Source organism: Rhincodon typus, chromosome 2, assembly GCF_021869965.1.
Source record: "Rhincodon typus isolate 14 chromosome 2, sRhiTyp1.1, whole genome shotgun sequence".
Taxonomy (NCBI): Eukaryota; Metazoa; Chordata; class Chondrichthyes; order Orectolobiformes; family Rhincodontidae; genus Rhincodon; species Rhincodon typus.
This window is the reverse complement of record NC_063333.1, coordinates 78,111,799-78,128,446: the sequence shown is the minus strand read 5'-3', so window position 1 is coordinate 78,128,446 and position 16,648 is coordinate 78,111,799. Positions and strand designations below refer to the sequence as shown.

Genomic DNA, 16,648 nt, shown 5'->3' with positions numbered 1-16,648 from the left:
ATCTATTTGGAAGTGTTGGAAATGCTTATATTTTACTAAATGGATAAAAGGTAATATGGACAATTCTGAGCATAAAACAAACTTTCTGATTCAGGAGCCAGTTTTAGAACTCATCTGATCTTCTCTTCTAATGGATCTTTATAGGGCAGTCTACTCCAGGTGAAGCTGATAAAAGGCAGAATAAAGTGATCATTTTATCAAGCACTTTTGAGTTTAAGTGTGTCCTAAATTCTATGGCTCTCATCATTCTGACTATCTTTTCCATTCCCAGTCTGAGCTCTTACACCTACCTGGCACATTAATCTGCTGTTTTAAAGGTCGTTGTAAAGTTCAGGAATTTTATCTTCTACTTCTCCTGGGTAGTCTGCAATTCCATAATTTAAGTATTATCTTTAGCAATCTCAGTCTTGACCCAATTCTCATGATTTTGTTCAAGAAAGTTTCTGATGGTGAGAAAAACAAACTGACCACTTAAATCAGAAGCAGGCAGTCAGGAAGCAAACAAAAGTGAAAACCATAAATTTGAGATTGTTTGATCACTAAATGCAATCAAAAGGTGACTGAAATTGAGACAGTTGAACTTTGCATATTGACATTTGAGTGGAAATTTGACATGTGTTTTCTTATAGTGACTTCCTCACTCTGTGAAATCATAAATTGCTGAACTGGTACATTGATTCGCTCATGACAGTATTGATGTGATACTGGTATAATTGATAAAGGGGCTGGATTCTACACTGTTCCATGGGCATTCTGAAGATGCAAAAAGCACACAAAAATCTAACCAGGGATGCCCATCACCTACCAACCTGATTCTGCCCCCACTGCAATTAAATGGGGAACAGGGAAGCCATCTAACATCCCATCTGTCCTTAGGCTTATTAGTAAGGGTCTCGTGTTTCAGTCACCACTCAGTACAATACCTGCAGTGGGAGCAGGGTCACTGTTGACAAGAAGCTTAAACTGTAAAACTGGCATCTGGCTAAAGAAGGACAACTCTCTAAGTCCCCTGGGACACTGGAGGCATCCCTCACTCCAAGTTCATTTCCCCTTAACCATCCACACCCAACTTTTTGAAACTGAATGCCCCCTGCACCCACCAACCTGTCCTCAAAAACACTTAACCCAATAGCACTGCTGAGGCTACAGAGTCACTGGTCATTCAATTAGTTGGTAGTGGTCTAAGATGCGCTTTCTGGCCAGACAGAGAGACACATTCCAGCATAAAATAGCTGCAGAACAATCATCGGTAGGCTCACCCCTATTTTTAAGCATTGGGTTCAGAGATTCATGCCCAAGCCATGCATGATTAAATTATGTTTTTCTAGCTAACATTTATTCCACACCTTTTCCACTGGGCAACAGTCATAACTACCAGATTCAAGTTTACAACACGTTGATTCATCTGGGCAAGGTCTTCCATCCGGGCACTGCACTTCAGTTGAGGCCAAGTTTGCCAGCAACAGAATTATGATTGGTGGCCACATCTGAAAGAAAAGACCATAAAGTAGTGAAGCAACATCAGGAAATTTGTTCTAGAGTTGTACTGTTAATGGAATTGAGATGTTTCTATCACAAAGTAAGTATGAATTAACCATACAATACATGTATTTCAGACTATGTTGGGATACAGATTATTTGAGCAACCTTCCCATGAGAACAGTTTTAATAAAAAGACAGATTTGCCACAAATAGATATGGAAGTATGTTACCTCTGCTAAACTGTTCATTCTCCAATTTTGGAACGTGTTAAACACTGTCAGAGGAAGTTGCACACTAAGCAGCATTATACAAGGCTGTTCTGGGATCAGTTAGCTCATTCTGCTGGACTACTGGTTTGGGAAGCTGACTGATGTTAACAGTGTAGTTTCAAATCCCACACCAGCTAAGGTTACCATACAGATCCTACCTTCCCAACCTCAGCCCTCGTCTGAGGTATGGTGACCCTCTGATCACACTCACCAACAGTCGACCATAAAATACAGGAGCAGAATTAGGCCATTCAGCCCACTGAGTCTGGTCCGCCATTTAATCACAATTGATATGTTTCTCAAACACATTCTCTTGCCTTCTCCCTGTAACGCTTGACCCCCTTTCTAATCAAGAACCTATCTATTTCTGTCTCAAATACACTCAATGATTTTGCCTCCACAGTCCTCTGTAGCAATGAGTTCCACAGATTCATCACTCTCTAGCTGAACAAATGCCTCACCTTAATTCTAAAGTCTCATCCCTTCATACTGAGGCTGTGCCTTTGAGTCCTAGTTTCTCTTACTTGTGGAAACATCTTCTCCATGTTCACTCTATCCAGGCCTCTCAGTATTCTCCAAGTTTCAATGAGATACCCCCTCATCCTTCTAAACTCCATCACATACAGACCCAGAGTCCTCAACCCTCCTCATATGACAACCCCTTCATTCCCAATATCATTCTTGTAAATCTCCTCTGGATCCCTTTCGGTATTAGCGCATCCTTCCTTAGACACAGGGCCTAAAACTGCTCACGATATTCCAAATGCAGTCTGACAGAGCCTTATACAGCCTCAGCAGTACATCTCTGCTCTTGTTTCTAGCTCTCTTAAAATTAATCCTAACATTGCATTTGCCTTCCTAAGTACCAACTGAACCTGTACGTTGACTTTAGGAGAATCCTGAACTAGGACTCGCAAGTCCCTTTGTGCTTCAGATTTCTGAAGCCTTTCACCACTTAGAAAATAGTCTAGTACTCTATTCTTCCTACCAAAGTGCACAACCTCACATTTCGCCACATTGTACTACATCTGCCACTTCTTTTCCCGCTCTTTAGGCCTGACCAAGACCATCTACAGCCTCCCTGCTTGTTCAATACTACCTGCCCGTCTACAGATCTTTGTGACGTCTGCAAACTTAGCAACAACTCCGTCAGTTCCTTTGTGCACATTGTCAATGTATAACATGAATAGTTGTGGTACCTACACTGACCCCTGAGGAACTCCACTTGTCATCTGCTGCCATCCTTTAAAATACTCCTTCTCTCCACTCTCTGCCTTCTGCCAGTCAGCCAATGCTCTATCAATGCCACTGCCTTGCCACTAACAGCATTGGCTCTTTTCGTATTTAGCAGCCTCCTGTGTGGCACCTTGTCAAAGGCCTTCTGGAAATTCAAATAGATCACATCCAGTAGCTCTCCTTTGTCTAACTGGCTCATTATCTCCTCAAATAATTCTAACAGATTTGTCAACCTCCCCTTGACAAAGCTGTGCTGACTCAAAACTATTTTACCATGGACTTCCAAGTACTCCACAATCTCATCCTAATAATGGACTCTAACATCTTACCAATGACCAAGGTCAGGCTAACCAGCCTATAGTTTCCTGTCTTTTGCCTCCCTTCCTTCTTAAACAAGGGTGTTAGATTAGCCATTCTCTAGTCTTCCGGGACCCACCCTGATTCCAGTGATTCCTGAAAGGTCATTGCCAATAGTCCTACAATCTCCTCAGCTATCTTCTTCAGAATTCTGGGGTATAGTCCATCCGATCCAGGCTATTTATCCACCTTCAGACCTTTCAACTTCCCAGTGCCTTCTCCTTAGTGATGGCCACAATATTCATCTCTGCAACCTGATTTGCTTGAAGTTCTGGATTTCTGCTGGTGTCTTCCACTTTGCATCAGTTTTCAAAGTACCTATTCAGTTCCTTCTGCCATTTCTTCATTTCCCATTACTACTTCTCCAGCACCATTTTCTAGTGGTGCAATGTCTACTCTTGTGTCTCTTACCTTTTACATATCTGAAAAAAAAAACTCTTGCAATCTTCTTTTACATTATTAACTAGCTTACCCTCACATATCATCTTCTCCCACCTATTTTTTTAAAGTTTTCCTCTGTAGGTTTTTAAAGGTTTCCCAATCTTTTTTGCTTCTCACTAATCTACACCATATTGTACGCTTTTCCTTTTGCCTTTATGCTGTCCCTGATTTCCCTTATCTGCCATGGTTGCCTCGTCCTCCCCTTAGTATGGTTCTTCTTCCTTGGGATGAATTTCTGCTGTGCCTCCTGATTTATCCTCAGAAATTCCTGTCATTGCTGCTCCACCATCTTCCCTGCAAGGCTCTCTTTCCAATCAACTCTGGCCAGCTCGTCCCTCATATATTTGGAGTTACCTTTACTCATTTGTAATACCATTACGTCTGATTCCAGCTTCTCCCTCTCAAACAGCAGGGTGAATATTATGGTCACTGACCCCTAGGGGTTCCTTTACCTTAAGCTTCCTAAACAAGTCTGCCCTTTGATCCTCCAGGACTATAGTGACTTTTCCTTTACATAGGCTGGTTTATACATGTGCATAGACTTGGGATGTATGGTAGCTGCTATTAGTAAGTATATTTGCAATGTATGTAGGATTCTTCACGAGAAAGTCCATAGGAATGTTCAGCTTCCATTAGTTGCAGAAAGGCAAGATATCAGAGAATTTATCATAAAATCAAACTAGCTTAAAGATAGTGTTTTAGCATTGAATTTCAGCAGGCAAGATACCAATTATTCTCCATAACATCACAGTCGCCATGTAATTTGTTTGGGATTCTTTTCCTAAAGTTCAAGAAATGACTGAAAGTCCCCAGTGGAAATGCAAATCCTTTGTTCTTGAATTCTGCAGTACGTAGAAAAGAGTTTAACCACTGTTCATGTCCGCAAGCAAACTCACATATTCCAGTTGCCTACTACAACATTTTTCAAACATCAGCACATCTTAGTATAGCACAACAAATGTAAAAGTCTACACTGAAATGGAACCAATTAGGATGAACCACATAGCGTGGGTGAGGAATAACCAAATTTACTACATGCACTATTCCTGCTTCTACTGCAGTTAAGGATTCAAACTTCACAAAGCTTACTTAAATGCAAGTCACCAATGTTTTCTGTTTATGCAAGAACTAGGGAGTGCAGATTTTGCTGTGTTAAATGCCACTTTTATGACAACTACTTTGAAGGCTTCAGGCTATCCTTATGCGGCAGACAGCCAACTGGCAAGCAGCTAGCACTCAATCTGAAAGCACACTCCTCAAGAGTAGCTGTACCAGAAAGCTGACTCGGGTGCAAGATTCTCATTTGCACGTTACATGGAGATCTCTCGGTCAGGCTCCTTACAGAATCAACTATTTTAACTCGCAATCAACGTAATGCTTCACTGTGTTGCTTTTCTGTTTCAGCTCTGTATCAACTATTTCACAATGCTGTTACCTTTACTGACAATTGGCAACAGCAATTTAGAAGGTGAGAGCTACAATATTTCTAATAATTCCCTTGGCATTGAATTCTTTTGGCTAATTTCAGAGAAGGAGAAGAGGAGTCAGAGGTGGCACATGAGGCAGCCTGCATTTACATTTTAGGAGCTTAAGACATAAATTCCCTATTCCTACCAGCCACGCAGGTTAGCTCGGAGGTCTATTTCAATATATTTGGAAAGATTAGCATACCGTGGCTAGGTATTTCTTAAACAATCACCGAAGGCATGGCAGTAGATCAGGCGAATCCTTGCAAAAACTCAACACAATAAATTCACAAAGGTAGCTACGCAATCTCCTGGAAACAAATCATGAAGATATTTGGAGGCCAGTGACAGTGGTTGCTAGCTTGAAATTTTAAAAATCGAGTAATTTCCAAACAACAACGATGATTCCAATCTCATAGCCAGCACCTCATAGCTGACACTTGCTTGGGTCCTCAACCTATTGCGATCTGTAAATTTTTGAATAGAGTTGGCAGCCCCTCTAAAGGCTACATGTGGAGAGCAGAGAGTTTAGAATGCATCTGGAAGGACAGAAATGTGGCAGTCCTTTACCCAATGTCAGGGAATTAAACAAAATTTTCACAGGCAAATGATTCAGATCACTAACTCCTTTTTATTAGGTGGAAATCTGGACCTGTATTTTTGAATAACATCAATACTCTCTATTTCAAATAGTTTAACTAAGTTGCCCTTGCTTTAAAATGTTTGCATTTATACTCCAATGTACAATAAATCTGGCAACATGGAGCTCAGTCTGTATTTTCAGCCCTGAAATGTTTGTCCTTTAGGATACAGGTGTTTCCTATAAATGAGTTAATATCTCACCTGCAACAAGGAAGTAATAACTTTCATCTTTTGATCAAATGACTTTAATGGATTTACAATGAATGAAATACTTTTAGAATGTAATCACTATGGTAATGTAGGAAACACAGAAGCCAATTTATACACAGCAAAGTCACATAAAAAGCAATGTGACAGTGACCAGACATACCATGTTTAGTGGTGTTGGTTAAAAGATAGTGGGAAACCTGGAGCTGGAGATCTAATGTTTTTCGTCACAAAACATGCCATGACATCTTTCGCCTCCACCTGACAGGGCGGATGCGCGTCATTAACATCACATCTGAAAAGTGATGACCACTATTTAAAGTGCCTCCACATGGCAGAAACAGGGAACATAAGAACATAAGAAATAGGAGCAGGAGTAGGCCATCCGGCCATTTCAGCCTGCTCTGCCATTCATAGAACATAGAACAGTACAGCACAGTACAGGCCCTTTGGCCCACAATGTTGTGTCAACCTATTATCCTACTCTAAGATCAAACTACCCTGCATACCCTACATTTTACTATCATCCATGTGCCTATCCAAGAGTTGCCTGAATGTCTCTAATGTATCTGACTCCACTACCACCGCCACCATGCACCCACCACTCTTTGTGTAAAGAACCTACCGCTGACATCCCCCCTATACCTTCCTCCAATCACCTTAAAATTACACCCCTTCGTAATAGTCATTTCCACCCTGGGAAAAAGTCTCTGACTATCCACTCTATCTATGCCTCCCATCATCTTGTACACCTCTCCCAAGTCACCTCTCATCCTTCTTCGCTCCAACAAGAAAAGTTCTAGCTCCCTCAACCTTTCCTCATAAGACCTGCCCTCCAGTCCAGGCACATCCTGGTAAATCTCCTCTGCACCCTCTCTAAAGCTTCCACATCCTTCCTATAATGCGGCAACCAGAACTGAACACAATATTCCAAGTGTGGTCTAACCAGGGTTTTATAGAGCTGCAGCATAACCTCGCAGCTCTTAAAGTCAATTCCCCTGCCGATGAAAGCCAACACACCATACGCCTTCTTAACAACCCTATCAACTTGGGTAGCAACTTTGAGGGATCTATGGACGTGGACTCCAAGATCTGTTCTTCCTCCACTCCAAGAATCCTGCCAATAACCCTGTATTCTGCATTCAAATTTGACCTTCCAAAATGAATCACTATAAGATCAATAAGATCATGGCTGATCTTCTTCATGGACTCAGCCCCACTTACCCGCCCACTCACCATAACCCTTAATTCCTTCACTATTCAAAGATCTATCTATCTTTGCTTTAAAAATATTCGTCAAGGTAGCCTCAACTGCTTCACTGGGCAGGGAATTCCACAGATTCACAACCCCTTGGGAGATGAGTTTTCTCCTTAGCTCGGTCCTAAATCTGCTTCCCCTTATTTTGAGGCTATGCCCCCTAGTTCAAGTTTCACCCACCAGTGGAAACATCCTCCCTGCTTCTATCTGATACATTCCCTTCATAATTTTTATACGTTCGTATAAGATCCCCCCTCATTCTTCTAAATTCCAATAAGGACAGACCCAGTCTACTCAATCACTCCTCATAGGCTAACCCTCTCAAGTCTGGAATCAACCTAGTGAAGCTCCTCTGCACCTCCTCCAGTGCCAGTACAGCCTTTCTCAAGTGGGGAGGTCAAAACTGTACACAGTACTCTATGTGTGGACTCACCAGCACCCTATCAGCTGCAGCATGACATTCCTATTTTTAAACTCCATCCCTCTAGTAATGAAGGACAGTATTCCATTTGCTTCTTAATTACCTGCTACACCTGCAGACCAACTTTTTGTGATTCATGCACAAGGACACGCAGGTCCCTCTGCACAGCAGCATGCTGCAATTTTTAACCATTTAAATAATAATCCATTTTGCTGTTATTCCTACCAAAATGGATGACCTCACATTTACCAACACTGTACTCCATCTGCCATACCCTTGCCCACTCACTTAACCTATCTATATCCCTCTGCAGATTTTCAGTGTCCTCTGCACACTTTGCTCTACCACTCATCCCAGTGTCATCTGTGAACTCTGACACACTACACCTGGTCCCCAACTCTAAATTATCTATGTAAATTGCAAACAATTTCAGTCCCTACACTGATCCCTGAGTCACACCACTAGCCACTGGTCTCCAACCAAATAAACATCCATTTATCCTCACTCTTTGCTTTCTGTTAGTTAACCAATCCTCTATCCATGCTAATACAATACTCATAAAGGCTTGCATTTTTATCTTACGCAGCAGCCTTTTTGGGTGGCACTTTGTCGAATGCCCTCTGGAAACCCAAATGCATCACATCCAACAGTTGCCTGTTGTCCACTGCACACAATGTCCTCAAAGAATTCCAGTAAATTATTTAAACATGACCTGCTTTTCATGAACCTATGCTGCGTTCGCTCAATGGGACTATTTCTATCCAGCTATATCGCTATTTCTTCTTTAATGGTAGATTCAAGCACTTTCCCACAATAGAAGTTAAGCTAATGGGCCCATAGTTACCCATCTTTTGTCTACCTCCTTTTTTAAACAGTGGCGTCACATTTGCTGTTTTCCAATCTGCCAGATCTGCCCCAGAGTCCAGTGAATTTCGGTAAATTACCATAAGCACATTTGCTATTCCCCCACCATCTCTTTTAGTACCCTGAGATGCATTCTATCAAGGCCAGGAAACTTGTCTACCTTTAGCCCCATTAGCTTGCTCAATACTAACTCTTTAGTGATAATGATCATTTCTAGGTCATTACCTACGACTAGCCTCCTTGCCATCAATTACTGGCACGTTATTTGTGTCGGCCACTGTGAAGACCGGCAAAAAATATCTGTTCAATGCCCCGGCCATTTCCACATTTTCCATTATTAAAAGAGAAGTAAAACTAAAACAACAGAATCCTGTTTCCTTCCTGCCAAGCCCTCTAAAAGTGCAGTGCTACATCTAAATTATAGCTTCAAAACTCTGCAGAATATTTCACTTTACAACATACTGGCGCAGAGTTGTGAAAACGGCTCCTGAATCAAGAATGAAATTGGACAAAATAAAGCCGGCGTAATGCCTTACCAATATAATAAATGTTCACCTGATAATATTAATAACAATGATTCCAAGTTTAAAAAATGCTAAATTGTTGATTTATGTATGAATGTTTAATTGTTCATAAATAAAGGCCAAAAAGAACTATTTCTTTCCAGATGTGTCATTATTTCAAATGCCCAGCTTTCAAAGTTTTTCTTGTTGCCTATTTAAATTTATCACCATAATTATTTTTTTAAAAAATCTGAGTAAATACATAAGCTAATGTGGATCTAATAGTATAAAATTTAAATAACTTAGGATAACCACCATTATTACTGCTTACGCTTAATGTAAACTGATCCTCAGCATGCAATTCATTTTTCAGTCAAGGTGAAATTTAAAGCATTTAATACTTACTGTGTTAGTTGTTCTCCGCTGAGGCACTGGAGTAACTAACAATTGTTCTTATGACATGCCCCTTTAGTGGATGATGGTAATATGCCAGTGATTGATTTATGAGATTGTCAGCCAATAGGATTTAAAGTTAACTCATATCAAGAGGAAGTATAATAAAATTCATGGAATTGCTTGTGTGAAAGTTTCTAAGAAGCTGTTTGATAGAGTGATGTGTATAATTAAAACAAAAACAGAACCTCAGCAGATCTGGCAGCTTCCATAGAAAGATTAACAGATAATGTTTTGAATTCAGTGACTGAATTGAGAAAAGGTGTATTTATGCTGACGACAGGGTGGGGGTGAAAGAAGTGAGACAACTAGATAGAGAAAGTATCCAGAGAGAGGGGGAGAGAGATAGAGAGTGAGAGAGCGAGACAGTGAGAAAAAGAACAGGAAACAAACAAAGAGATTGCTAAAAGTAAGCCAGGAAGAAGTGACTGCTGGATACGTGATAACAGGAACCGTGAATATTGGAAATGGATTGGCTGTTCTGGGAGCAACCCATACAGAGCAAGACCTTGAGGGAGGTGTTCACACTCTGAAATTGTTAATGTTGAGTCCTGAAGCTTGTAAGGTACTTTGGTGGTAGATGTGTTTGTTCTTCTAGCTGGTGTTAAGCTTCGCTAGAGTACTGCTGCAGGCCCAAGACAGAAAACTCATCATGGGAACATGGTGATGTGTTTAAATGTCAGGGAACTGGAAGCTCAGAAGCCCCAGATACAACTTTCAGGTTAAATAGCCTAGAATAACTGAAGTGCAAGTAAATCACTATTATATTCAATGCTTGCAATGCAGTCTCCTTTACTTTTGGGATTTAAGAAAACAACACAGACTGTGTGATTGCTTTGCCAACACCTTCTCTGCATCTGTAAAAATGATCCACAAGTTTCCAGTTGCCTACCACTTCAACACACCATGTTCTAATGACAACATTTCTTTCTCAGGCCTGCTACAGTGCTCCAGCAAAACTCAACACAAGCTGGAAAAACAAACACATCTGGTGCCTAAGGACCTTACAACCCTCAAGGCTCAGCATTGATTTTAACAATTTCAGAGTGTGAACACCTGCCATATTCGTTACTCACTTTCACACTCCAAGATCTTGCACTGTATGGGTTGCTCCCAGAACAACGAATCCATTTCCCATTATTTCATCCATTCAACAGTCACTTCTTCCCCAGCTTACAATTTCTGTGTTGCTTCCTTCTTTTAACCTTTCTGCATGCACCATCTCCATCTATTCATCTCACTGCTTCCTTCCATGCCCTGCCCCTGTCATCAGGATAAATACCACCATTTAGCAGTTGCCTCCAGATCTAGGGGTCAATCAACTCAAAACAGTAACTGTGTTTTGTCTCCACAAATGAATTATAAAGTTTAGAATAGGAAAAAGAAAGATGTGGTACCTCCAAATCAATTTGCTCATTTGTGCAGGTGAGCAACAAGTGAGTGGGTTCTCATTTCTGAACAGGTTGAGAAAAAAATATTTCCACAACAAAATATCGATTTCTGCAATTCAAGTCTGAGACCTGAATGGGGAAACTGTGCCAGCTGCCTTCTCATTACAAACTGCTGAGACCCAAAAGATAACTTTTAAATTTATTTTTTCAGATTTCCTTGTGGGCCAGGAGCCAAACCCGGGCCCTCAAAAAAGATTTAAAATGCTCCTTTCTTTCTGCCCACTACAACTGCTCTCCAAACCTTACTCCTGACATATCCAAAGTCTTGCCAACACTGGTTCAAAGTATTCCTAAAGTAATCTGATTTTCTGCCCACACTGCTGCCACTGATCACCTGACACTCTCATATTGGTCGCTAATTATTTTCCGCACAAGTGGAAGTCTAATTTCGACTGGATTGTCGCTCCCAAATACAAATTTACAGGAACACCCCAGAAAGAAAATGAACGTCACTGGTGGGGCAGGACTTCCGCCCCGCAGGCATGCGCCGTCACTGGTGGGGTAGGACTTCCGCCCCGCAGGCACAACGCGCCACGAGCAGGTCACAGAGAGACTTCCGCCTCACAGAGACTTGATGTCGCTCCCATTATATCAATTGGATTGTGCGCCAGCGCCAGAACCCCGAAGTGGCTACCGCCGGGACTGCAGGCAGGTCCATGGAAATGAGCAGGATTGCTGGCAGAAGTGAAAGGGTTGAAGGAAGAAAGGTGGGATAGACTACAGGATGGGTTTTGAAGTCACAGAGTTAAACCGCACTGATACAGACCCTTTGGTCCAACCCATCCATGCTCCTTCCTAATCATATACCCATACCCTTTTAAATGATGTAATTCTACTTGCCCCCATCACCTCCTGAGGAAGCTCATTCCATGGACGCACCATCCTCTGTGTGAAAAATTTGCTCCTCAGGTCCATTTAAAATCTCTCCCTCTCACCTTAAACCTATGCCCTCTAGTGTTGAACTCCCCTATCCTGGGGAAAAGACCTTGGCTTTTCACCTGATCCATGCCCTCATTATTTTATAAGGTCACACCTCAGCCTCTGACTCTCCAGGAAAGAAAGGCCCAGCCTATTCAGCCTCTCCCTACAACTCAAACTCTCCAAACCTGGCAACATTCTTGTAAATCTTTTCTGAACCATTTCTAGTTTCATTGCATCTTTCCCATAGCAGTGAGACCAGAAGAAAACACAATCACAAGAAACTACAGAGTCGTGAACACAGCCCAGTCTCTCAGAAACCAGCCTTCCATCCATTGACGCCATCTATACTTCCTGCTGCCTTGGAAAAGCAATCAACAAAGTCAAAGACCCCTTCCGTCCCAGTTATACTCTCTTCCACCCCCTTTCGTTAGGCAGAAGATATAGAAGTTTGAATACACGTATGAATATATTCAAGAACAGCCTCTTTCTTCCTTACGGTTATCAGACTTTTGAACAGACATCTCAAATGTTAATTATGATCTCTCTCTCTCTGCACCTTCTCTGCAGCCATAACACTGTATTCTGCAACCTGTTCTGCTACCCTGATACACTTTGTATGGCATAATATGCCTGTACAGCACAAAAAGCCACATTTTTCACTGTATCTCAATACAGGTGACAATAATAAATCAATCAATCAGAATGGAACGCAGTATTCCAAAAGCGGCCTAACCAATGTCCTGTACAGCCGCAACATGACATTCCAGCTCTTATAGTCAATGCACTGGCCAATGAAGGCAAGTGTGCCAAATGCCTTCTTCACCACTCTGTCTGCCTGCAACTCCACTTTCAAGGAACTATGCGCATGCACCCATAGGGCCCTTTGTTAGGCAACACTCGCCAGGGCCTTACCATTAACTGTATAAGTCCTGTCCTGATTTGTCTTAGTAAAATGCAACAATCTTTATTAAATTAAACTCCATCTGCCACTCCTGGGCCCATTGGCCTATCTGGTCAAGGTCCCATTGTAAGATAACCTTCTTCACTGTCCACAACACCACCAATTTTGGTTATCTGCAAACTTACTAACGATATCTCCTATATTCACATCCAAAACATTTATATAAATGATGAAAAGCAGCGGACCCAGCAATGATCCTTGCGGCAAACCGCTGGTCACAGTCTCCAGTCCAAAAAGCAACCCAGAACACCTACACTCGGTTCGCAATAAACAACTGCACCTCCCAGTCGCGAACCATTTCAACTCCCCCTCCCATTCCTCAGACGACATGTCCATCCTGGGCCTCCTGCAGTGCCACAACGATGCCACCCGAAGGTTGCAGGAACAGCAACTCATATTCCGCTTGGGAACCCTGCAGCCCAATGGTATCAATGTGGATTCCACAAGCTTCAAAATCCTCCCTCCCCCTACCGCATCCCAAAACCAGCCCAGCTCATCCCCGCCTCCCTAACCTGTTCTTCCTCCCACCTATCCCCTCCTCCCACCGCAAGCCGCACTCCCATCTCCTACCTACTAAACTCATCCCGCCCCCTTGACCTGTCCGTCCTCCCTGGACTGACCTATCTCCTCCCTACCTCCCCACCTACACTCACCTTTACTGGCTCCATCCCCACCTCTTTGACCTGTCTGTTTCCTCTCCACCTATCTTCTCCTCTATCCATCTCCTATCCGCCTCCCCCTCTCTCCCTATTTATTTCAGAATCCCCTTCCCCTCCCCCATTTCTGATGAAGGGTCTAGGCCCGAAACGTCAGCCTTCCTGCTCCTCTGTTGCTGCTTGGCCTGCTGTGTTCATCCAGCTCTACACCTTGTTATCTCCAACACCATCCTCTGTCTCCTACCTTCAAGCCAATTTTGCATCCAATTGGCTAGCTCCCCCATGATTCCATTGATCTAACCATGCTAAGCAGTCTACCATGTGGAACCTTGTCGAATACCTTACTGAGTTCATGTAGACAATGCTTACTGCTCTGCCTTCATCAATCTTCTTTGGTACTTCTTCAAAACCACTCAATAAAGTTAGTGAGACACAATTTCTTGCGCACAAAACCAAGTTGACTATCCCTAATCAGACCTTGCTTTTCCAAATGCATGTAAATCCTGTCCCTCAGAGTCCCCTCCAATAAATTAGCTACCACTGATGTCAGCCTCACCAGTCTATAATTCCCTGGCTTTCACTTACCACTTTTCTTAAGCAAAGGCACCGCATTAGCAACCTCTGGTCTTCTGGCACCTCACCCGTGGCTATCGATGATATAAAAATCTTAGCGAGGGACCCAACAATCTCTTCCCTAGCTTCCCAAAATGTTCTGGGATACACCTGATCCACCTAATGAATTTTAAGACATCCATCACCTCATATTCTGTAATTTGGATACTATTGAAGTTATTACTATTTATTTCCCCAAGTTCTTAAGCTTCCATAACCTTTTCCACAGTAAATACTGCCTCGAAATGCTTTTTTAGTATCTCATCAATCACCTGGGGTTACACATGTTGATTTTTAAAGGGCCCTATTTTATCCCTGGTTACTCTTTTGCCTTTAATGCATTTGTAGATTCTGTTTTGGATTCTCCTGGACTCTATTTGTCAAAGATTTCCCATGTCCCCTTTTTGCCCTCCTGACTTCCTTCTTAATTATACTGATACTGCCCTTATATTCCTCTAGGGATTCACTCAGTCCCAGCTATCTATACCCGACATATGCCTTCTTCTTCTTCTTGACCAGAGCCTCAATTTCTCTAGTCATCCAGCATTATCTACACCTACCAGTCTTGCCTTTCACAATAACAGGAACATACTATCTCTGAACTCTCGTTATCTCATTAAAGGCTTCCCGTTTTCCAACCATCCCTTTACCTGCAAATAGCCTCTCCCAATCAACTTTTGAAAGTTCTTGCCTAATGCCATCAAAATTGGCCTTCCTCCAAATTAGAACTTTAATTTTTAGATCAGTTCTATACTTTTCCATCACTATTTTAAAAGTATTAGAATGATGATCACTGGCCCCAAAGTGCTCCCTCATTGATACCTCAGTCATTTCCCCTGCCTTATTTCCAAAGAGAAGGTCAAGTATTTCTACTGTAGGTACATCCTCATACTGAATAAGAAAATTTTCTTGTACATGCTTAACAAATTCCTCTCCATCCAAGTGCTTAACACTATGACAGTCCCGGCCTATATTTGGATAGGTAAAATCCCCTACCGTTATAACCCAATTATTCTTCCAGATATCTGAAATCTCCTTACATATTTGCTTCTCAATTTCCTGCTGACCGTTGGGGGCCTTTAGTACAATCCCAAAAAGGTGATCATTCTATTTTTTCTGAGTTCCACCCAAATAACTTCCCTGATGTTTTCCCAGGAATATCCTTCCTAAGTATAGTTGTAATGTTATTGTTAACCAAAACGCCACTCCCCTCCTCTCTTGCCCCCCTTTCTATCCTTCCAATAGCATTTATGCCCTGCAAGATTAAACTACCATGTTTCTGTAATAGCTGTGATATCCCAATCCCATGTTTCCAACCATGCCCTGAGTTCATCTGCCTTACCTGTCAGGCCTCTTGCATTGAAATAAATGTAGTTTAATTTTTGAATTCTGAAGAATGGTCCCGACCCGAAACGTCAGCTTTTCTGTTGCTCTGTTACTGCCAGGCCTGCTGTGTTCCTCCAGCTCCACACTTTGTTATCTCTGACTCCAGCATCTGCAGTTCTTGCTATCTTTCTGCAGTTTAATTTATCAATCTTACCTCATTCTCTGCCTTGCTTTTGCCTGCCTTGAGTATTTAACTTGCTTCCCTTCTGCACTGTACCAGCCTCAGACTTCTAATTTCTTTTGATCTCTTTGGATCTCCTACCCCAGCTCTTCACTATGATCTATACTAGATCTCAATGATCCAAAAATGTGATTCCTGCCCTCTGCACCAGCTCCTCAGCCATGCATTCACCTGCCCTGTCCTCCTATTTCTACTCTCACTGGCACATGGCACCTGGAGTAATCCAGATATTACTACCATCAAGGACATACTTTTTAACCTCCTGCCTAATTTGCTATTTTCTTTCTGCAGAACCTCATCTCTTTCTCTTCCAATGTCATTGGTATCAATGTATACAACGATCTTTTGCTGGTCGCTCTCCCCTTTGAGAATATTCTGCATCCTTTCCAAGACACGGGACAGCACGGTGGCTCAGTGGTCAGCACTGCTGCCTCACAGCACCAGGGACCTGGGTTTGATTCCAGCCTCGGGCGACTGTCTGTGTGGTGTTTGCACATTCTCCCCGTGCCTGCGTGGGTTTCCTCTGGGTGCTCCGGTTTCCTCCCACATTCCAAAGATGTGCAGGTTAGGTGGATTGCCATGCTAAATTGCTTGCAGTGTTCAGGGATGTGTAGCTTAGGTGGGTTATAGGGGGATGGGAGATAACAAGGTGTAAAGCCAGATGAACACAGCAGGCCAAGCAGAATCAGAGGAGCAGGAAGGCTGACGTGGGGTGGGACGCTCCGAGGGTCGGTGTGGACTTATTGGGCCGAAAGGCCTGTTTCCACACTGTAGGGATTCTATGATCTTCTACATCCTTGAACCTGGCAAAAGGGAGGCAACACACCATTCTGATGTCTTGCCGTTGGCCGTAGAAACATCTGTCTGTGCCTCTGACTAGA

The 16,648-nt window shown here is 42.5% G+C and overlaps 1 protein-coding gene across 2 annotated transcripts in view; it reads right to left on the bottom strand.

The window, feature by feature from the left end:
- LOC109920689 (progranulin-like) overlaps positions 1–15,877 on the bottom strand; it is a 43,229-nt gene extending 27,352 nt beyond the window's left edge. The window contains exons 1-2 of one of the 2 annotated variants that reach the window (XM_048606368.1): positions 15,543–15,877; positions 1,347–1,487 (exon numbers count right to left, since the gene is read on the bottom strand). In XM_048606368.1, coding sequence (XP_048462325.1) covers positions 1,347–1,487 — 141 coding nt within the window. In that variant the 5' untranslated portion in view covers positions 15,543–15,877. Of the gene's footprint in view, positions 1–1,346; positions 1,488–9,551; positions 10,644–15,542 lie in introns of those variants that run through there. The other variant, XM_048606374.1, reaches the window with a different exon arrangement.
- Between the last annotated feature and the right edge of the window lie 771 nt (positions 15,878–16,648).